Consider the following 23,092-nt stretch of genomic DNA (forward strand, 5'->3'; position numbering starts at 1 on the left):
CCGAACATCAACCACGCAGACTCAACCCAGGAAGATTTGCAACTCACGCTTGCAACTCCGTCAGCCAATAGCCGGCGTGCACTTCATTTACATAATCCTTTCAAGGTCCCCGCCTCCACTGCTGACATCATTCCTGGGAAATCGAAATCACCAATCTGTCAAAGTCGGCTCTTCTTCGGACAGCACCTCCTCCCTCCGCTTCTACACGAAAGCTCAGACTTTCGTCCAATCACGGAAAGGATGGGCGGGGCTGCCCTCCGTCTCGCCTGCGCAGACGGGGCCAATTTTTCCGCAAAGAGCTTGAATCGCGCAGTTTACAATAACATTCCCGGGAGGAAGAGCGGCGGCTTCTTTCGGCAGGTAGCGGCTTCGGGGCGGAGGGGAGATGGGGGTGGCGGCTAGTCTTGCAGGGCTTAGAGATCTGGAGCCACTCCGGAGTGTTTTAAACCCGGGCAGTGAATGGGTAGGAAGGCGTGTCCGTTTGGAGGGAAGCAGCAAATATAAAGCAAGAAAAAAGGAAGGGGTCGAAAATCCGGTTTGCAAAACCAAGTTGATCGTTCACCTTTTGGGGGGAGCACAAGATTGTGGAAATTAATCTCAGCTCAGCCCGAAAGCCTTTGCAAAATTCTCCAGAAAAGCGGTAAATGGAGGGTATTTGCTGAAGAAAACTGCCCTATATTTTCTTTCGAAGTTGTTGGGGGTGACTGGCTTCTCCCTCTATACCAGGGGTCTCCGACCTTGGCAACTTTAAGACTTGTGGACTTGCAACTCCCAGAATTCTGGGAGTTGAAGTCCACAAGTCTTAAAGTTGCCAAGGTTGGAGACCCCTGCTCTGTATCCCGTCTATCGCCCACCTGGCTTCCTTATTTGCTCGAGCGGATCGGTTGCACTTCGCTATGGCTTTGTTACTTTTCCATTTCTTTCCCCTCCCCCTCCTGCACCCACAGTTCCACAGACACCTTGGATGCTTCTGCTTTGACTTGTTGGCAAGCGGGATGCAGTAAAGCAGAAATTTGGAGGGGGGGGGATATAACCAGGGGTTGTGAAGGCACCCCCCCCTCCCTTCTAGCTCAGTCAAAACGACTGGCTGTGATGCTGGAAAAGGTGATGGGCTTGTTTTCAGCCAGCTGCTCTCTAACCATGGTTGTAGGATGCTGCATAGAGCCTCTGTGGATGCGGGAGGGGGAGAAAGGCAGGACCACAAAAACTTGCTTTGTTCCCGAGGATTGGCTGGTGGGAGTCAGTCAAGAGTTTGGGTTGTGAAGCTAACAAAAAAAAGATTAGGATTCGTTTGATTGATATTCCTGCTTGGGCATAGATTGATCAAAGAATTGTTTCAGCTAGGAGCTGGGGGTGTGGCGAAATTAAGTTTCATTTTCAAGAAGTTGGGCAGAGCCGGCAAACTACATCAGACTGTGGTGAGCCAGTTAATCTGACATTAAATTCCTGCTTGGGCATAGGTTGATGAAAGCGGGGTGGGGGGGTGTTTGGCGAAATTAAGTTTCATTTTCAAGAAATTGGGCAGAGCCGGCAAACTACATCAGACTGTGGTGAGCCAGTTAATCTGACATTAAATTCCTGCTTGGGCATAGGTTGATGAAAGCGGGGTGGGGGGGTGTTTGGCGAAATTAAGTTTCATTTTCAAGAAATTGGGCAGAGCCGGCAAACTACATCAGACTGTGGTGAGCCAGTTAATCTGACCTTAAAGACTTTTCCTGACTTTCAATTTAGTTTTCAAAAAGAAAACACTGAGCTGCAATTCCATTCACGGGTCTCCCCATTCTCTGCGTCTTCTCTGACTGACATGTGCTAATTTAATTTTTGTGTGTGGTTTACTTTGAGTCAATTTTGGTTTCTTAGTCTCACAGCCACGCCATATCAAAAGCAATAACGTAAAGGTAAAACCTAAGGTCTGTTTGCAAGATAAAATAGATAAAAGGAAATGCAATAACAAAAATACATACCTGCTAAATAAAAAAGAATTGTTTAGATAAATTGTTTCAGTCTCTTTAGTATAACAGATTCTTAACTTGTTGTGGAAAGATGAGACACAAGCCAGCTCTTCTGGGAAGGAAGGGTACTTTATTGCGCAGGTTCAGGAAACAGAACAAAGCTGAGGGTCTGAACAAAGTCAGGGGATTTCCAACGGGGCTTTATATACTGTTCTGCCACGTATAAGCTGCGTATACATTTCTCAGCATGTTACACTCCATATATGGCTATAATTCCAAGAACCAAATATTGGGGAACTGATACCAGACATGGGGGAGGCAACACAAATATGTTCGTAGCGATACCGGGATGCAGGTATCGCTTGACAGTAGGATATGGTTATCTGAGCTCAGCATATCTATGGGTGTATCTTGGCCTCGATATGGTCATACATCAAGCTGAGAAAGCAGTTTCCTTAATATAGCTGACAAGGCATTTCCTCAGGCGGGGAAGTCATGCCTGACCAAAGTTTTTCCCAGGGCTTGGGGCCTGTATGCGTACCTCTATCGTAAGTAGGGTTTTGTAGGTCACCTTAAACTGAACTGTCTTTGTCTATAAATTTAGCAGTTCGGTTAACAATGTTTACATTACAGCCCAGGGCGAAAAAGAACAATTTGTGATTCAGATTATTCAAATCAGACTCTTGACCACTGTCTGGGCTCCATTCAGTTGTTCTTGGAAAGATTTAGGAAGCGGTCTGCCCTTGGCTTCTTCCTAGAACTAAAAGATAGAGCAGCCCAAGGACTCATTGAGCTGATTTTGTGCCTAAAGTGGGACTAGAATTACTAATCTCCTGGTTTCTAGCCTTAACCATTACACCACACTAGCTCTCCTTATTTATTTGTTTGTTTTCATGTTTTGATTTATATCCTCATTTGCTATAGAAAGTTAAGGTAATCCCACATATATGCTTATATGCCCCACAACAATCCTGTAACGTTGGCTGGGTTGAGAGAGAGTGACTGGCCCAAATCACTCAGAGTGATAGAATGTGCCCCTTCAGCAGCAGTGGGGAAGGATTTTGCCAACTTGGAAGAAACACAGATCAAGAGATGTGGAATCCTGAATTGGATGAGGGAGAAGGGAGAAGAACAACAAACAAAATTTTCAAGGTATACCGGTAGTCCTCATCTTACAACAGTTCATTTAGTGACCATTCACAATTACAATGGCTGTGTAAAAAGTGATGTATGACCGTTTTTCACACAACTATTGTAACATCTGCATGATCACGTGATCAAAATTCAGAGGCTTGGCAACCATATTTATGATGGTTGCAGTGTCCTGGAGTCATGTGATCACTTTTTGAGACCTTCTGACAAAGTCAATGGGGAAACTGAATTCACTTAACAACCACGCTACTAACTTCACAAGTACACTGATTCACTTAACAACTGTTGCAAGGAAGGTTGTAAAATGGGGCAAAATTCACTTAACCATCTCACTTAGCAACATAAATTTTGGGCTCAATTGTGGTCGTAAGTTGAGGCCTACCTGGATTTCTTTTGCTATTTGGCCATTAGAAACTTTGGAAAGCATTCCAGAAGTACTATTTTTAGTTAAATTTTCTTTCTATTTACAAAGAAGGAGGTTTGCAGTTTCCAACAGCCCCTATCCAATATCCCTATAGGATTAGCCCCTTAAATAACCAAGGAAAATGGGAATTCCTTTATAAAACCTAAATCCTGGGCAGTTCAACCTCATGAAGGATCTCTCCTGTATTTGTGCAAATGCTTTCTGCTTTTCATTACTTTTTGGATTGAGCTGAGTTATGCTGTCAAGACTTCCTGGTTTCTAAAACTCTACAGATATTTTCCTGCTTCGTTTGTTTACAACATTTGACTCATTCTGACATTTTTTCCCCCTTTGTTTCACATCCTCTTGCTTTCATTCAGCTACGAAACTCATACAGTCGTTATTTTAGCTTTATGCTGACAGAATTTGAAGACAGAGCAAAACCTGTATTTTCTACATTCACGAGGCTTTCATTTGATTTGCATCGCTCTCTTTAATCTTTTTTTTTTTAAATTTCTTTTGCTCCCTAATTCTCAACCACAGAAAAGGTGACAAAAAGCTTCCTGAAATCAAAAGAAGAAAGCTACTGATGTCAAGGGAATATTGTGGCTTAAATCATATGCTCTTTCATAGTTAGACATGCCCCTTAGCATGTATATAAAAATGAGTACCGTCTCGCTTGTTGTGGGATACCTTCCTTATGATCCTTGGGCAGGCTTCTGACTGGCCCCATTATATGGGAACTTGTTTACGTTCTGTATGCACGAATTAGCTTTTATCAGTTGCAGCAAGGAACTCCTTACTGAAACCTGGCAACTGATTACATACATGCACACATACGTACACACAAACACACAGAGAGAAACACACTTTATAAATACCTGGTAAGAAATTCTTGTAGGAGAAATGCCCACTTCAATAAGGAACCAAAACTTACAGATGGAGCAAAGTAACTTTTACTGGCATGCACAGCTACAGTATGAACTGGGCACTGGCCCAAAAGTATGCAAAAGAGCCCTGAACTAAGCAAGGTTATATAGCCATGGTGGCGCAGTGGTAGAATGCAGTATTGCAGGCTAATTCTGCCAACTGCCAGCAGTTCAGTTCTCACCGGCTCAAGGTTGACTCAGCCTTCCATCCTTCCAAGGTTGGTAAAATGAAGACCCAGATTGTTTGGGGCATGACTCTGTCTATGCTGACTCTGTAAACCGCTTAGAGAGGGCTTTAAAGCACTGTGAAACAGTATATAAGTCTCCAGTGCATTCAGAAAGTATTCAGACCCCTTCACTTTTGTTACGCTGCAGCCTGATTCTGCAGTTGTTGACATTTATTTTCAAATTCACATTGGTGTAAGTATTCAGACCCTTTACAACAATACATGAAATTTAGCTCTAATGCCTCCCGTTTCTCTTTGATTGTTGCTGACATGTTTCTACACTGTGAATGGAATCAACCTGTGGTGAATGAAATTGATCAGGCGACCAGCTCTTGAAAGAGTCCTGGTTGCACCAAACTTCTTCCATTTGAGAATTATGGAGGCCACTGTGCTCTTAGCAACCTTCAGGGCAGCAGAAATTTTATTGCAGCCTATTCTGTCCCCCCCCACCTCAGTCCGGGAGGCACGTGAAATGACTCAGTTAGCCAGCAATTTAGTCCATGGCAGCTATCAGCTCTGGCAGTAAACCAGCGAGCATCTGCCAAGGTTTTCTTTTATCTTTCTTGATGCCAGCGTGTCAACCAGGAAGTCAGGAACAAACAGCCTCCAAGCCAAATGCTCAGTCAAATAGTTCAGCTCAAGTTTTCTCCAGTCAGTTGATTTGTTTGTCACGAAGCAGTATAGCAGCCCCTCCTGCTTTTATACCCTGTGGGGTGTGGCTCAGTGACTCAGCACTTTCTAGGCCTGCCCCACTCCTGCTTCTGTTGTTCCCGCCTCTTTTGTCTACGAAACCTGGGATCTAACCAGGACTGATTGTCCACAGCTGGGTCTGGGAGCATTGCCTGGGCGGGGGAGATACAGGAGACAGAGGCCTCGTTGCTTCCTCCACCTGGCCTGCCTCTGGCTCCTGGAGCTGAGCCAGAGATGCTGGCCCTGCGGAGGGGAGCCCTAACGGCCCTTCCCCCTCACTCTCGGAGTCATTCTCTGGCAGGGGGCCAGGCCCGGGAGGGGGGGGGGCTGGAGCCACAACACAGCCTTTCCCAGATCTGTGCCTTGCAATAATCCTGACTCTGAACTCTGCAGGCAGTTTCTTTGACCTTGTGACTTTTGCTCTGCTATAGTATGAATTGTCAGCTGTGACACCTTCTTTAGAAGGGTGTGTGCCTTTCCACATCGTGTCCAGTCAATTTAATTTACCACATGTTGATTCCATTCAAGGTGTAGAAACATTTCAGCAACGATCAAGAGAAATGGGAGGCATTAGAGCAAGGGTGTCAAACTCAAGGCCCATGGGTTTCTTCAGCTTTTTGGATGAGAAGCAAAACATCTTCAAAGAAAAATCAGAAAGTCCAGTTGCCTCTTGATAAAGCACCTCTGGGACTACTATTGCTATTATATTCCTTCAGAAAGGTTACGTAGGAATGATAAAGCAAATTAAATCATACTATGACTTTATAGGGTCATAGTAATAGGGACGCGGTGTTTCAGGGGCTAGAACGTTGAGCTTGTCGATCGAAAGGTCGGCAGTTCAGTGGTTCGAATCCCTAGTGCTGCCATGTAATGGGGTGAGCTCCATTACTCACGTTACTTGTCCCAGCTTCTGCCAACCTAGCAGTTTTGAAAGCATGTAAAAAAAAATGCAAGTAGAAAAAATAGGGACCACCTTTGGTGGGAAGGTAACAGCGTTCTGTGTGCCTTTGGTGTTGAGTCATGCCGGCCACATGACCACGGAGACGTCTTCGGACAGCGCTGGCTCTTTGGCTTTGAAATGGAGATGAGCACCGCCCCCTAGAGTCGGCAACGACTAGCACGTATGTGCGAGGGGAACCTTTACCTTTACCTTTATGACTTTATAGCTGGAATGTCACAACTGATAACACTACAGGATGACCTTCTTTTGGCTGCCTCATCATCTCTACCCTTTTCCTACTAATAGGATTCTAACCCACCCTAATTACAGAAATTTATTTATTTATTTATTTATTTATTTATTTATTTATTTATTTATTTATTTATTTATTATATTTTTATACCACCCTTCTCCGAAGACTCAGGGCGGTGTACAGCAGAAATAAAACATAAATATCGACAGTTTAAAATACAATAACCATTAAAAATCTAATTCAATTACGCTGAAAAATTAAATTTTTTTGAATAAAAGTCATAAATAAAATTAATCCCCTTAAAATCCCGGCAAGCCCTGCTTGATGAAAAAAGAAGGTTTAACCTTATGTTCCACAAGGGCATTTACAATATATTACTGCCTCCCTTCACACCAAAAGCAGGAAAAACCATGGTCTCATTTCTGTTATTTTCTCCTTTTTTCAGGGAGCTTGAATTTAGCAGCCCCTTTGTATGTCTTCATCTTTTTCATACTTATGCCACATGCAAGCTGTCATACATAACAATCCCCTGCGAAAATGTATTTTTTTTTATTTTGTACTTAATGTAGACATTCTTTTGAAAGAGGACATGTGTGATACAAAAGAATTACTTTTCTCAGTTGCTCAATGTTCTTACAAAGGGTTCCTGATGGCTTTCCTTGCTTAGGTGTGCGAGGTTCGGCAGCACATTTCAACATGTCCCAATGGCAACAAATTCAAATCCTGGACAAAGTTCACATGGACCAGATAGATTTTCTCTACTCAGATGACACCTTACCCATGGAAGTGCGTCAGTATTTAGCCTACTGGATTGAGGAACAAAACTGGTAATGCTTATTTCTATCATAGTCATTTCAATGAAAGTAATTCTTTTTTGATCTGCTGGTTTTTATTATTTAGTATTGTGTGTATCTCTTTCTATACAATGGGTTTTTCCCCTCCAGCTATTAATGAAAGTCTTTCTAACATACATCATGTGGTATCAGCTAACTGATAGACCCTAAATATAGTACAGGTAGTTGTTGATTTACAACAGTTCATTTACTCAGAGTCCCTCAGCCAGCAAAGCTGGCTGAGGGACTCTGGGAGTTGAAGTCCACAATTCTTAAAGGGACCAAGTTTGGATACCCCTGTGATAGACCCTAAATATAGTACAGGTAGTCCTTGATTTACAACAGTTCATTTACTGACTGTTCAAAGTTACAGCAGCTCTGAACAAAAGTGACTTATGACCATTTTTCACAAAACTCTTGCAGCATCCCCATGGTCACATGATCAAAATTCAGACGCTTGGCAAATGATTCATATTTATATTTACGGTTGCAGTGTCCTGCAGTCATGTGATCCCCCCTTATGTAACCTTCCGACAAGCAAAGTCAGTGGGGAAGCCAGATTTACTTAACAACCATTGTCACTAACTTAACAACTGCAATATTTCACTTTTAACAACTATGGCAAGAAAGGTCGTAAAATGTGCCAAAGCTCACTTAATAAATGTCCCACGTAGCAACTGAAATGTTGAGCTCATTTGTGATCATAAGTCAAGGACTACCTGTATGAATGGATGGCACTCTGAACCTTGTATTCTGAAGGTTGAATAAACTTGAATAAAACTATGAAGTCGACTGATGGTTTTTAATTCACTAATAGAACTGTAATGCATTTTAATGCATTTAAACCAGTATTTCCCTGGTTTAAATGCAATGCGCTACCCAGATGGAGTAGCAACTACATATTTATTCAATCATCTCAAAGAATCACAATAGTAATTTGAGAAGCTAGATCCTTTAAAATGAGGGTTTAAAGACCTCAAAACATTTATTAATCTAAAAAACTGGTAGGTTACAGTTGTCTTCACCATTGTCAGAGAAAGAGCAAATTTATGATAGGGATTATAAGATTATTATGCTTTATTTAAATAAGCAGGTCTGTGGCACTTTCTTGCCTTAGCTATAAGTTTAGGAACTTCATTAAAATACTTCCAAATTATGGGTTTGACGACTCAAACCTCCTCTCCTGGTAATTGCCTTGACTAATCCCTACAGTTTTCGTGGCAAGTTTTCAGGAGTGGTTTCCCCTTGCCTCCTTCCCAGAGTTGAGAAAGAGGGATTGGCCCAGAGTCACCCAGTTGGCTTTGTGATTTAAGGCAAAACTAGATCTCATAAGCTCCCAGTTTCTAATTCAGTGCCTTAACCATGATGCCAATTTTTTTTCCTCAGGTCCTTATATTACCTAAATTGTGACTCAAGAGATATAAGACTTGGTTTGCTATGATTCCATTTTCTGACTACCAACAATCTCCTTCCTTCCCCACCTCCAAAAACTACATGGGGTGCCTTTTTTGGCAATGACTCTCTCTTTATCTCAGCCAAGGCCCCCTGAGTCTTGTTTTGCATTCTCTCCATTATCTGCTTTTAGGAGCCAAGCAATAGAACTGGACCCCTCACAAGCCTGCTGTCTTTTCCATACCATGTTGTCTTCACTGGATGATCAGATTGGACGTCTGGCGTTGGGCGAAGAGAACAATGCTAACATGTTACTCAAGCACAACTTGCGCCGTTCCAAACTGCATCTCTCGGTATGCATAGAACACGTATGTGTGTGTTCCTGCACAGCAGGAAAGGGTCAGAATGAGATGGGAGCCTCCCTTCAAGATACCAAGACAGGAGGAAGAACTGAAGGATAAAAGAGTTTGACATTTCTAAGTGCAACCACCTATGTCAATGTTTCTTAACCATGGCCACTGTTGTGTATTATTACTATAACAAGTAGTTATAACCAAATGTAATCAGTCCTAAAGAAACATATTTTATTATAACAGTTGAGAATTATTTCATTCTCAGCTTAGTCCAAATTAATTCCAAAACAAAGTCCTTCAGAAAAAGTCCTTTGGCCTTATCACAAACCTTTGTCTTCTTTGGCACCCTGCCAAAGGCTTTTCTTGGCAAGAACCCCAGGAAGTTCAGAAACAAGAGACGCTGACAAGAAACAATTGTAGCAATGTTGCTTTCCTACAAAGAGCCCAAGAGCCATTGCTGCTCTTTTAAGCCTTATGGCGGGGGGGGGGGGAATAATCTCCTGGCCTTACTCCTGAGTCCTTTTTGCTTTAGCTGCTCTTGCCTTCTGGCAGCTCTTCGCATGTGTGCACTAGGAACAGGCTTCTCCTGTTCCTCTGCCTCTGCTGTCTGACTCTGGGGGCTCCGGAGTCCGCGCATCACTCCCTGGCCCCATCTCTGCCTCTGATGCAGAGCCCTTGTCCGGGTCTTCCCCTGACTCCAGGACTGACTCATTGTCTTCCCCAGCCTCCTCACTGTCTGACTCTGCTGCCAGCTCCACAGGTGCTGGCGGACCATAACAGCTGCTTTAAGATGTGTGGACTTCAACTCCCAGAATTCTCCAACCACTCATGCTGGCTGGGGAATACAGGGAGCTGAAGTCCATACATCTTAAAGGAGCCAAGGTTGAGAAGCACTGACCTATGTAATTTAGGCACTTATCCTTGCTGACCAAGAGAGACAAAATGTGTGCATTTATTGGAGAACTCTTAGTTGCCGTGTGGGCCTTTCCTGCACTCATATGAGGGCCACTGCGGTGGCGCAGTGGTTAGAATGCAGTACTGCAGGCTACTTCTGCTGCCGGCCAGCCGCCTGCAATTTGGCAGATCACCATCTCAGGGTTGACTCAGCCTTCCATCCTTCCAAGGTCGGTAAAATGAGGACCCAGATTGTTGGAGGCAATCTGCTGATTCTGTAAACTGCTTAGAGAGGGCTGGGAAGCGGTATATAAGTCTTAAGTGCTCTTGCTACCCTGAGATTTCATACGTCGGGTAGGAAAAAGCACCTAGTTAGTGACAGTGGAGATCTGCCTATAAACAAGAAACCAAAGATTATATCTCGTTTTTCACTAGAGCTACCCAGATGCCCTTGCAAGTGGTGATTCCACAAAGGTCTGGTGTTCTTGGCAGCAGATGATATAAAAAGTTTTTATTTGGGTAGAGCTTTACACTTTTCTATCTTTTTGTGCCTTGCCTTCCAGAGCAAGTATCAAGAACATCCCCAGGAACTCGCCATTGCCATTGATGCTCTATTGAGACAGGAGAGAGCAATTCTGTCTGAAGCCTTTTCTGCCTCTCAGGTAAAAACCAGAAACCTGCTCGGTCTTCTGCCTGCTTTGTGCAGTCACAAAACACAGTCTTCTCCATCTAGCAATACTTGGTCAGCCTTGATTTATGCCCATCTCATCCCAGCGAAGGGAAAAAAAATCCTCTCCCGATTTATTTATTTTATTTATTAAATTTCTATGTTGCTCATTCTCCCCTACAAGGTTGGCTCTTGATGACAAGTTGTCAGAAGGTGACAATTTCCTCAATAGTTTGTTTTAAACCTATAACCAACCCATAATTCTACTGCAATATGAATTGGTTTATAAAATTTAGTCCTTAACTTACAACAGTTCATTTAGTGACTGTTCAAAATTACAACAGCACTGAAAAACCACCTTTCAGTGTTACAACCTTTGCAGCGTCCCCATGGTCACGTGATCAAAATTCAGGTGCTTGGGCAACCGGTTCGTACTTATGACCGTTGCTGTGTCCCAAGGTCACGGGATCCCCTTTTGTGACCACCTGACAAGCCAAGTCAGTGGGGAAGCCAGATTCATGTAACAATCGGGTTACTAACTAATCGACTGCAGTGATTCACTTAACAACTGTGACAAGAAAGGCCATAAATTGGGGCAAAACTCACTGAACAAACGTCTCACTTAGCAACAGAAATCTTGGGCTCAATTTTGTTTGTAAGTCGAGGACTACCTGGAATAAATGCCCATCCCACTGGGGGGAAAAAATCTCCCTATTTATTTATTTATTTATTTATTTATTTATTATATTTCTATTCCACTCATTTCTCCTCCAAGATGAGATCAATTTGTCTTGATGACAAATTGTCACAAGGTGACAGTTTCCCCAAGAGTTTGTTTTAAGTCAGTAACCAACCCATAATTCTACTGCAGTATGAATTGGTTTATTATTGTGGTGAAGGCAGCTGTTGCTAAACCTGGAAACGGTTAAGCACCCCACTCTATGCAGGCTTATGCAAATTAAGGTATACATACAATGAATTCAATATAATTAGGTAGCTTACAGCAGTGTATTTGACTGGTCATGTGTTCAGTGAGGGTGGAATGATGAGGTCCCGAGACTTAGCATTACAAAGACAATAGCCTTTTTGAATTAATCAAGGGCTATCTTCTTGGAACTGATGTGTTATTTTGCTGGGTGCTCTGACTTATCTTCTAGTGTTTTAATCTGTATTTATTATGGCCAAATGTTTCTGTGGTTGTGGAAAGGGTTTGTTTTTCCTGGGAAGGTGGATTTAGGATAGGAGTAATTTACAAACACTAATGCTATATTTTTTATTCCAGCAGCATCACACTTCCAGCATAATTTTAGTACATTCTCCTCTCCCGAGGTCTGCACCAAAGCAAAATGCATCCCAAGCTTTTAATTTTACGTTTGTTTTGGATGAACATGTTCACCGGGCAATTCAACACTGAATTGGAAAGGGAAATCCAGAGACAGGAGAAAATTTTGTTGTTGTTGTGCTGTGAGAGGGAAAAGAAAAATAGGAATAAAAGAATGATATGAAATAGCAGCGCTATAAAGGTCGGGGGGGGGGAAAGATCTGAGGATTTGAGCGAGGTACAGGGTGTCTCTTTTAACAACAGGAACTTGGGGGGTGGGGGAAACCCCTTCAGTGATGATCCATACAAATGAGTTAGCAATGTTTGTATATTTTCTCTTCCTCTCTCTTCAGGCAAGTGTGGATCCTCCATCTGATTCCCCTGTGCCTACCAGCCATCAGCATAAGATTGAGGAGCGGCTAATGGAGATGCACAAGACAATTCAGGTGAGAATGGGAGGCCTGGCAGTGCTTTTTAAGGCTTTCCTGCAAAATTCTAGGTTGCTAGATACATCATTTCAGGTTGAGGCAAGCCAGAGCATGGCTTAGATCACACTTTATACCGTGGTTCCCTGAAAATACCACCTACTCCGAAATTCTCCTAGCTTGATTTTTACATGTGTGCCCAATATAAGTCCTACCTCCCCAAAAAAGAGCTCTAATTAAGACCCTGGGTGAACGGGTAAAAATTAAGCTGGAGTGGGGATGCTGGTGGTGGTGGTGTCCTACCACTTACCTTCGGACAGTTGCAGCCAGGCCTTGTATACCTCAACACCTGCTTTGCCGGCCCATTTCTTCTGCACCTAGCAAGGCTTTCCTGAAGGCCTCTGTAGCAAATAACAGAGCTCCAGATCAATCCACAGAAGAAGAAGTTCCTGAAGGCCTCTGACAGCGAAATGGAGGCTGGGGGCATTGTGCGCAAGTGAGGTGAGTCAGTGGACAACATCCCTTTTTGGGGAAACACGGGTACTAAGCCATGGTCTGCTTGAACTGTGCTTGAGCTAACAGTGGCTGCGTGAATGCAATTCTAAACCCTAAATCGAGGTTTGCAAACTACACTGTCTGGATTCGCAACTATAGTAATCTGCAAATGTTCTAACTTAGCATAGTATGCACTAGACCAGGAGTCTGCAAACTTGGCTCTTTTAAGACTTGTGGAATTTACTGGCTGAGGAACTCTGGGAGCTGAAGTCCACAAGTCTTAAAAGAGCCAAGTTTGCAGATCCCCACACTAGACCACTGGCTTTTCAACTAACTGTGATTAAAACAAAACATGGAAATGTGTGTGATGTTTAAACCAAACTATTTCATTTTTATTTTATTATGATTCTATTCCCATATTCATACTTCATTTATATAACAGAGACAGGAAGGTGAAATTAATTTTGCATCTATTCAAATTATATATTAGAACAGTGTCCCCAACCCTTGGTCTGCAACCCACTACCGGGCCGTGGCCTATTCAGAACTGGGCCATGTGAGAGGCAGGCCGATGTACATGCGTGCAGGCAGCTACACTCGCACGAGCAGTGGGTCGGTGCACACATGAGTGGAGTTGCGTGTGTGCGTGCCGGCCTGCCTCTTTCATAGCCCAGTTCCAAATAGGCTACAACCTTGCAGTCAAGCTAGTGTGCTTGCACATGTGCACCAGCCCTCCGCTTGAACGGCCTGGTTCCCCTCCCCTCCAAGCCAGGCCACCAGGCCACTAAGATTGGGAACTGCTGTATTAGAAGGATATTCCTATTTAGTTTGTGTTCATTATTAAGCAAACCCTTGAGGAATGAGGGGCTTAAGGGTAAAGATGGGAGCATTTTGTGTCCCAGAAATCTCTCATTTGCATCTTGAAACATATACCAGGAAGTGGGTCAAAATTAGACTCCCAAACAGTTCAGAGATTCTTTGGGGGTTACAAAGAGGGGAAATGGAAACAGACAATTCATTTTGAATAGGAAGCAAACACCCCCCCCCACCTAATTTTATTGGCACAAACTTGTTTTGGGACGCTCCAAGTGCTGTTCCTGATTGGTCTCCTTTGTACTGATTCTATCCCTGCTGTTGGTTCTAGCTGTGCATCACAGAATGGAGATTCATCCAGAGGGCCTGTCTTTTCAGTGTGTCCTACAAATTATTATATTTGTTCAAAGTTCCTTGCTTGGTCTGTACTTTGACATCTGGTTGTATTCCACAGGGTCTGAAATGTTCCATTGAGCAACATGACGATCTGCAGGATAATTTTGATTTTTCTTATCGGACACATAAGCATTTAGGTAAGGAAACTTAACGAGAAGCTCCCTTATTTGGAAAGCATGATGGGAAGAGGGCAGGGGTTTTTGTACGTTGATGATGGATGGTGAAGTCTTTCTAAAGAAATTGCTCAAGAATCTTGAGGGACTCAATGTCCAGACAAGTTGCTTAAGGAGTCTTGCAATATATTGAATAAGGTCATCCAAGGATACAGCTTTCTAATGGTACACTACTCCCTTGAAAATCACCTGAAAACAGCTAAAGCTATTTATGTATTTGCAATAGTGGTGAATATCTGTAGTTCGGGCATAGGATAAGGGTGAAAGTTCATTCTCCAAGCTTGTGGGTTGGTGTCTGAATGTTTCGGTAGCAGGCTAGGTAACATCTTCAGCAGAGTTTAGGGCCGTGATGGTGAACCTATGACACACATGCCACAGGTGGCAAAAGGAGCCATATCTGTGGGCACACGAGCGTTGCTCTAGCTCAGCTCCAGTGTGCATGTGCACTCCGGCCAGCTGGTTTTTGGGTCTTCTGGTCCGACTGGAAGTCAGGAAACGAGCCATTTCTGGCCTCTGGAGGGATGGGGAAGGCCATTTTCACCTTCCCTAGGCTCCTAGAAAGCCTCTGGAGAGTGAAAAATGGGTCTACCAGGCCCACTGTGCCATTGCGTACCAAAAATGGGGGGAGTGCGGGGGTGTGTGTGTCACGCGCACATGCATGTGGGGTGTGGGAGGGGATTGAATTATGGGTGTGGGCAAGCACAAGTGCGACCCGCCCCCGTGCTCCCCCCGCTTTTGGCACGCGATGGCAAAAAGGTTAGCCATCGCTGGTTTAGGGGATTACCTAGCCTGGTAAGGAAACGTTCAGAAACCAATCCACAAGCTTGGAGAATGAACCTTCACTCCTCCCTCCATTTATGTATGTGTCAGCCAGCTCTATGTCCCTGCCAGCTTGAGACTTCAGGTCCTGCAGCGCAGCCACAACTCCAAGCTGGCTGGACAATATGCTTATAATACCTATTATCCAAACCTGATTTAGGAAGAATGGGTAGCTCATTTTTTTTGATCAGACATTTATCAAGGACACCCAAACTTTTGTTTTACAAGTGGAAAAATTATTGATCTATTGAACATTAGCTCCCATTACGCTTTACCATTAGTTTTGCAGTGTGTAACTAATGAGAGTCCAACCATCTTAATGGTTTCTTTCAATAAACATTTGTACCAGACCCATGTTGGTGTTTGGAAAGGGCCAGAGGGGGCAACTCTTTTCAGAGGGGGCAACGTTTCAGAGCTGGTGTTCAACAATACTACACACTCGCAGCTCTGATCTATGGGCTTAGAGGGAGTTCACGGCCACAAAGGAGCAGGAGGCCATGCAACGCACCAGTTCCGCAGCCAGGAGGTAAGGGGTGGAGCTGCTCCATGCGCCCTGCACTGGTTTACCTCAGCACCTCCGCAGCCAGGCAATCAATCCCCCGACACCTGCCTCATCTCACGGCCATGGCATCAGCATGCCGCTCGGCCTCCTGCTCTGTTACAGACACAAGCAAGTAGAAATTGGTCGGCAGCCACATGGGCTCCTGCTGCATATGGCTGTGAGCGCTGCTACCACCGCAAGGCAGGTGTCGGGATGTGGATGGCCTGTCTGCAGGGATCCTGAGGTAGGGTGGTGCAGGACACGTGGGGCAGTTCCACACACATCCCGCCTCGCCTTGTGGTCATGGTACTTGTTCTGTCCCCCTCCGCAGTCGGGAGACACGAGCAATGACTTAATTAGCCGGCAACTATCAGCTTTGGCAGCAAACTAGCGAGCGTCTGCCAAGTGTCTCTGTTACCTCTCTTGATGCTGATGAATCAGCCAGGAAACCGGGAACAAAAAGGACTTCAGCCCTAATTCTCCCTCTAAGCAGTTGATTTGCTTGCCACGAAGTGGTATAGCAGCTGTTGCTGCTTTTATATCCTGTGGGGTGTGGCTCCATGACTCAACACTTCCTAGGCCTGCCCCTCCCCTGCTTCTGTTGTTCCCGCCTTTCCTGCCTACGAAACCTAGGGTCCAGCCAGGCCTGATTGCCATCAGCTGGGTCTGGAGGCATGGCCTGTGGGGGGGAAAGAGTCAGGGGATGGAGGCCTCATTATCTCCTCCACCTGGCCTGCCTCTGGCTCCTGGAGCTGAGCCAGGGAAGCCAGTGCTCCAGAGGTAAGTCCTGATGGCCCTTCCCTCTCACTTTCCGAGTCAGTTTCTGGCAGGGGGCCCAGCTCGTGGGGTGCAGACACAACAGTACTGTGGGCAGCCAGACAGAATGGGTGGCCGGCTGGCTGTGCAGGCTCTTAAGTAGGGCTTATTTTGGGCATAGGGCTTATATTAGACACAAATGTAAAAAAATATGCTAGGGTTTATTTTCAGGGAAACAGGGTACATAAGCTTGGTGGTAGAGAAAGATGCCGTTTTACCCCAATCCAGATGTTTCAAATTTGCTAGAGGATGTACTCCTTGGGCCCTATTGCAGATCCTGTTGTACCACAGTCAGCTTAGGGCTGTGATGGCGAACCTATGGCATGTATGCCAGAAGTGGCATACAGAGCCATTTCTCCAGGCACGCCAGCCATCTCCCGTTGCTCTTCCGGGTTCCAGCATGCACATGCGCGTTGGCCAGCTAGTCTTCACACGTGCATGCATGCCAGAAACTGGAAGACCAGATGACCAGTGCGCATGTGCATGCCGGAAACTGGAAATTCAGCTTCCCGGTGCGTGCATGCGCGCTGGGGAACTGTTCTTCCAGTTTCTGGTACTCCTGTGCATGCGCACCAGGGAGCTGCTCTTCCAGTATCCAAGGCTCCCCCCGCGTGCATGTGCTCCCCTTTCGGCACTTGGTGCTGAAAAGGTTCGCCAACACTGGTAGGGAGCCAGATCACCCATCCTAAACAGCTCTAATCAAGAGATGTATCCTGCTTCCTGTCTGTTCTTTTCAGATAGGCAGTTCAGAGGGACTCAATGACTCCCTCAAAACCACTGACAGCTTTGGAGAACCAGCACTCTTGGCAATCAACATTCAATATGAGAACACAGGTTCGGCGTTCGAGTCCTTCTTTAAAGTACCCTCTTTTTTTACAGAAAGCACCACTCCCGCTAGTGGACCTGTTCGGGCCAAAATGATTGAGAAGTTACAAAGCATGTTAAATAGGTTGAACCACTTCCGCCAGGTGAGTATTATGAGTACTGGCTGCTACAGTAGCATGATTTTTCCCTCCTCTTTCATAGCTTTTTTTGTTTTTAATGACGTTCTAATTTCAGTCGATTTCAAATGCTGCAAAAGCAGGGGGTTGAAGTTACCGATGCAAAAACATACTGTATGTCTTAAAAGATGCAATTACATTTTTTTTAACCAAAACCATACGCAGAAACACACAGGTAGTCCTTGATTACGACTTAACTATTATTCAAAGTTGTGACAGGCGCCCCACCCCCTCCCCCCAAAAGCTACTTACGACTTGGTTTTGAAGTTCCAGTGTGACCCTCGCCTGTCTCACACAATCACATGACTGCATTTCAGCTGCTCAACAACAGGCCCAGTTTGCAGTGCCCGGAGGACACATGACTGTGATTTACTGCAGTTTTGCTAGAAGCTGTCATTAAGTTCTGATTTCTGGCAAAAACTGCCCCATAACTAACAATAGTTTTGCTTAAGGACTTAACAACCACTGCAAAAAAGGTCATAAAGGTTGCAGAGCCGAGGTGGCGCAGTGGTTAGAGTGCAGTACTGCAGGCTACTTCAGCTGACTGCCCATTCCTTGTTAACTATTGATAACAAAATTATTTATGATAACATATTAATTCACCATTGCCTTTTTTCAATTTTATATACCGTTTTCACATTTTTGTATTGTATCTGTACACTACCCAGAGTTGCTCTGCCAGGAAGGTAAGCTGTTTTAAAAATGGATATATAAAATAAAATAAAATAATTAACCCATTCAGCTTGGTTTTTTTTTAATCAGGAGATACTGAGCCAAATCCATGAACTTCTCGGACGCTCTGATACTCTAAGAGATTTACTTCTGAAGGAGGTATCAGCATGGCAAAACCGTCAGCGCTTAGTTTGCATTGGAGAGAAATGCGATACCAGCTTAGGTCGTCTGGAAGAATGGTAAGTGGTAATGATGGCAATGATCTATACGGGCCAGTTACTTGTTTTTAATGAGACATTTCTATACAACGATCCCTTTGAAGAAATGCATTGCAGCAGGGGTGTCAAACTCAAGGCCCGGAGGCTGGATCCGGCCCACGGGGTGCTTATATCTGGCCCACAGGGCTGCCCTTAGAAACAGCCTTAGATCCGACAGAGATGAGATTAGAGTACTATGAAAGTTGGAATATGTGGTATTACTGGCTTGAAGTTAGATATAAAATCAATGCATAAAGACTATATAGATAATAGGTTAATTAGAAAAGTATATATAAGTATGATTATGATTGAATATGGTAAAAGGTGGAAGGAATATGTAAATGTATATATGTATATTAAACAGACATTAAAGAAGAACAAATATAGACTATAGTAAAAGATACTATATACAGAAAGATATATATAAATGTATAGAATAATAGGCCATAAAATAGAATTTTGAATTGATACTGATAATCGAAAACTGTAAAAATGGAAATGTATTTTTAAAACTAAAAAAGGTTGAATAAAGGAATGATTAAAAAAGAAAAGACAAGAAACGGCCTTAGATCCGTCCCATGGTGCCTCTGCCAGTGAAAACGGAGCTCGGGAGGGCCGTGTTGTGACCCTCCCAAGCAGCAGGTGGCAGGAGGCCATTGCAGCTGAAAACAGAGCTCGGGAGCCCATTTTCTCTGGCAGAGCACTTGGGCCGCCACAGGCGCCCCGACACGAGTGATGTCAAGCTGGCCCTACCCATCCTGGCTATGCTCCCCCCCCCAGCCCCCTTGAGGTCAAATACAACCCTAATGAAATTGAGTTTCACACCTCTGCATTATAGTAAGTCCTCGGCTTAATAACATTCGTTTGGTCACTGTCTGAAGTTACAACAGCATTGAAAAAAGTGACTTGTGACCGGTTTTCACATTTACCTCCATTGTAACATCCCCGTGGTCACATTTATATATATTTGGGCACTTGACCACAGGCATGTATTTATGACATTGCACTGTCTTGGGGTCAGGTGATCATCACCTTTTGTAACTTCCCCAATTGGCTTCTGACAAGCAACGTGACTGGGGGGAAGCCAAGATTGCTTAACAACTGCGAGTGATTCGCTTAGCAACTGGCAAAACTAGTCACAAAATGGGCTACAACGCACTTTCTTCCGTGAATTGCCTATTGAAGCCTTTGAAAGGAATTGCGGTCTATTTAATTTCAGGCTTTCCTGTTCAGGACTTCTAGTCAGGCTTTTTTGTTTGACTCTTGCAGATCTCTGCACCCCTGTTCACAGTTTATTTGTGTTATCCACTGATCTTCCTCCTGAATTGCAGGTTTACTAAAAGCGCTGAGATCCTCTTCCACTTGCTACACTTAATTAAGATGCTGACTGGGATGTACGACAAGGTGACTTACCAGACAGATCCCCTCAAGGGCCAGTTGCCCCTTCTGATGAAGCGACTTCAGGAGCAAATAATCTGCCTCTTGAAAAGGTGACCAGGGAGGGGAAGGATTCTGCCAGTAAGGAAAAGAGAGGTGGGCAAAAGAAGGGATGGGTTGTAGAAAACTAACGTTGCTCTTCTCTTGCCAGTGCTTTTGTGGTGGAGGTACAACCTAAGATGCAAGTTCCCAATCAACGTCCTCTGGTACTGAGAACCAACCACAAGTTCTCCGTCCGGGCCAGGTGAGGGGATCCTTACTCCCAACGTTAGCCATTCCTGGAGACTGTTTTGGGCAGGAAACTGAAAATTTTAGAAGGGGCCAGATCAAAGGATGTGGGTCCCAGACATTTATAGTACTGGTGTTGTTATTAGTGTTACTATCATCTTAGAGAATTCCTGTACACGGGAGCTAGTTCACCTGTACTCAGAAAAAGTAGCTTTCTCTCAGAACAGAGCTAGGTTATTTAGTATGTATTTACGATTCAGGTCTATATAACCGCCAGTCTCATAAAAGTGAGTCTGGGAGGCTTATAATTAAGACAAATTTAAAAAGGACAGTATAACAACTTAAAAAAAAAAGAATATAAAAGCCAGTGATGAAATCTGAACCGGTTTACTACCAGTCCGCTGGCTGCACCGTGCAACAAATGTGACATGTGCGTGTGCAATGCACAACGAAAGGAGGCATACGCTAAGTAGAACAGCGTGCGGGTGTGTGTGTGTGTGTGTGATCAGCTGTGGCGCGCAATCTTTTTTTTATCTTTTAAAAGCATTGTTTTAAAAGTAAAAAAAAAAAAGCGTCTGACAATTGTGCAGCTCAGCTGGGATCCTCAGCCTTTTAAAACATTTTTTTTACAACCTATTCAGCCGAATAGGTTGTAGAAAAAATGCTTTTAAAAGGAAAAAAAAAGGCTCTGACGATCGTGTGGCTCAGGTAGGCATGGGCACGGAGGGCAGGGATTTTTGCTACCGGTTCTCTGAACCACCCACCGCCATTGTTAATGGATTGGCCGATCCGGTCCGAACCGGGAGCTTTTCACCCCTGATAAAAGCACATAAAACTTCCCCTCAGTAAATTCCTAAAATGCATAGCTGATGTAATTGTATCTAATGAACACAGCAATGTAACATTGTGCCAGCTCTGCCATGTTCCCTGGTCCTCATGCCCATTGGCAAGTCCATGTTTTCAGGGTCTTTGGAAAGGCCTCCAGAATCAGAGCCATTCTAGTCTTCAGGTACAGGATGTTCTAAGGTGCAGGCCCCATGACAGAAAAGGATGTTTTCCCAGCCCTCATCAGGTGGCACTCCTTAGTGGACGAGACCCACAACGTGTCTCTCCTGCTGGATCTGATGGGAAGGGTAGATGTAGCTTGGGAGAGGTAGTCTCAAATAAATTAGTCCCATGTCATGTAGGCGTTATAGGTCATTACTAGCACCTTGAATTGAACCAGGAAGCAAACTGGACAAAAGATGTAACATGTTCAAATTGTAAGGGGTATGTCTGTGTGCTGGATTTTGAACCAGTTGAAGCTTCCAAATATCTTTGGTGGAAATAACAATAGCACTTAGACTTCTACACTATATCGTTTTACAGTGCTTTACAGCCCTCTCTAAGCGGTTTCCAGAGTCAGCCTATTGCCCCCAACAATTTGGGTCCTCGTTTTTACACACACACACACCCACGGAAGGATGGAAGGCTGAGTCAGCCTTGGAATGGATAAGGATTGCATTTAATATTACAAGCTTTAACTAGAAACTGAAAAATAGTCGCTTCCTCTTCTTAAATATTTTTTTAAAAAAACTAAGTAGTAACAAGCTTTTTGAAGAACAGTTACCGTTTCCAGCTCTCAAATGCTCTTACAATCACAATTTTTTGATTGAGACAAGTTAATTGCAGATTTAGACAGTAAAACAGAATGGATTTGCTCTGCTCCATAAACCTTAGTGCCAAGATCAAGGAAAAGAGTAGTTTTTCCACTTGAGTCAAAACTGTTTTATTATTTGATTATTTGGGAAAAATATGCAAAAACACCTCAAGACAGTATTAATAAACAGGATGTTGCAGAAATACTTTTGACTAGTAAGAAAGCAATTCGTTTTGAAACCATAAATACTTCCCCCCCCTTTTTTTTTTTTACCACATGAATTTTAATTGGTTGCTATTTCCATGATTCAGACTACTGGTAAAACTTGTGGATCGAAACAACTCACTTGAGGTGAAGATTGACATTGACCGGTATGTTATTCTACTGTAGCCTTTTATAAAAATGGTCAGGGTTTGGTCAGGGTTAAAATGAAAAATATGTTTTATAAAATTCTAGAAACCCTAAATGAACTTTTTTCCATACTTCGTCAGAAATGACAATTTTTGGATTTGTGAAAAGATCCAAGGGTGGGGTGAGGTTATGGGAAAAAAATGAGCTATATGTGTAATATAAGCTGGCCAGAGTTACCTTTTTGGAGGACTGGGTGGCATATAAATTTAATAAATAAATGTTAAATAAATAAATAAATAAATAAATAAATAAATAAATAAATAAATAAATGCAAATAAAAAAATATTATAGAAATGGGAAAATATTAATTTGCTTGTACTTGTTGCAAGGAAGATCTGGTGTGGCTTCTTTAAATATTCTTTTTTCTATTTAGGGTTTTTGTTTTTGCTCTTCTTTTTTCTTTTCCATTTTGTATTTCTTTTCTTTATTTCCTGATTTATGCTTGTGTTATTATTAAAATTCTTTAATAACAAGTATTTTTTTAAAATAAACCTCTAGGCCAGGTGTGTCCAAACTGTGGCCCATGGGCCTCACACGGCCCTGGAACGTTATGTAATGCGGCCCCACAAGATTGTAAACTTCTGACATTATTTTGTGATTTATATGTAGCCCATGCAAGCTGGGTTGGACACCCATGCTCTAGGCTTTATAGATTTACATTTACTAATGGAGCTTGTAGCATTGTGGTGGGAGAGGACTAGATATGGTGGAATCACCCACTGATTGATCTTCTTTGTTCTTACCTTTTTCAGGGATGCTACTAATTTGACTGGGTAAGAAATCACTGAATAAAAGCAATGGGGAATAAATGATCCTTTCCTATCTGGGAGGGGAATGGACCATGATTCTTAATCTGGAGATTGTAAAGCTTTACTGATCTGGTTAATGGAGGACATAGTGGAGCCCTTCAATTCCCTTCTTAGAAAGAGATAAATGAGTTATCGATAGATGGGAGATTTGAAG

General features: G+C 43.5%; 1 protein-coding gene across 8 annotated transcripts in view; it reads left to right on the forward strand.

The window, feature by feature from the left end:
• The first annotated feature begins 225 nt into the window (after positions 1–225).
• STAT2 (signal transducer and activator of transcription 2) overlaps positions 226–23,092 on the forward strand; it is a 42,259-nt gene continuing 19,392 nt past the window's right edge. For 3 of the 8 annotated variants that reach the window (XM_058169552.1, XM_058169559.1, XM_058169560.1), the window contains exons 1-12: positions 226–360; positions 7,214–7,373; positions 8,965–9,124; positions 10,582–10,680; positions 12,360–12,452; positions 14,194–14,272; positions 17,364–17,452; positions 18,248–18,396; positions 19,746–19,904; positions 20,003–20,095; positions 22,030–22,089; positions 22,882–22,902. In XM_058169552.1, the coding sequence (XP_058025535.1) occupies positions 7,243–7,373; positions 8,965–9,124; positions 10,582–10,680; positions 12,360–12,452; positions 14,194–14,272; positions 17,364–17,452; positions 18,248–18,396; positions 19,746–19,904; positions 20,003–20,095; positions 22,030–22,089; positions 22,882–22,902 (1,133 nt within the window). In that variant the 5' untranslated portion in view covers positions 226–360; positions 7,214–7,242. Of the gene's footprint in view, positions 361–408; positions 641–964; positions 1,105–2,876; positions 3,105–7,213; positions 7,374–8,964; positions 9,125–10,581; positions 10,681–12,359; positions 12,453–14,193; positions 14,273–17,363; positions 17,453–18,247; positions 18,397–19,745; positions 19,905–20,002; positions 20,096–22,029; positions 22,090–22,881; positions 22,903–23,092 lie in introns of those variants that run through there. The other 5 variants (XM_058169553.1, XM_058169554.1, XM_058169558.1 and 2 more) reach the window with 5 other exon arrangements.

This window comes from Ahaetulla prasina, chromosome 2 (assembly GCF_028640845.1).
Source record: "Ahaetulla prasina isolate Xishuangbanna chromosome 2, ASM2864084v1, whole genome shotgun sequence".
In the NCBI taxonomy this organism is placed as follows: Eukaryota; Metazoa; Chordata; class Lepidosauria; order Squamata; family Colubridae; genus Ahaetulla; species Ahaetulla prasina.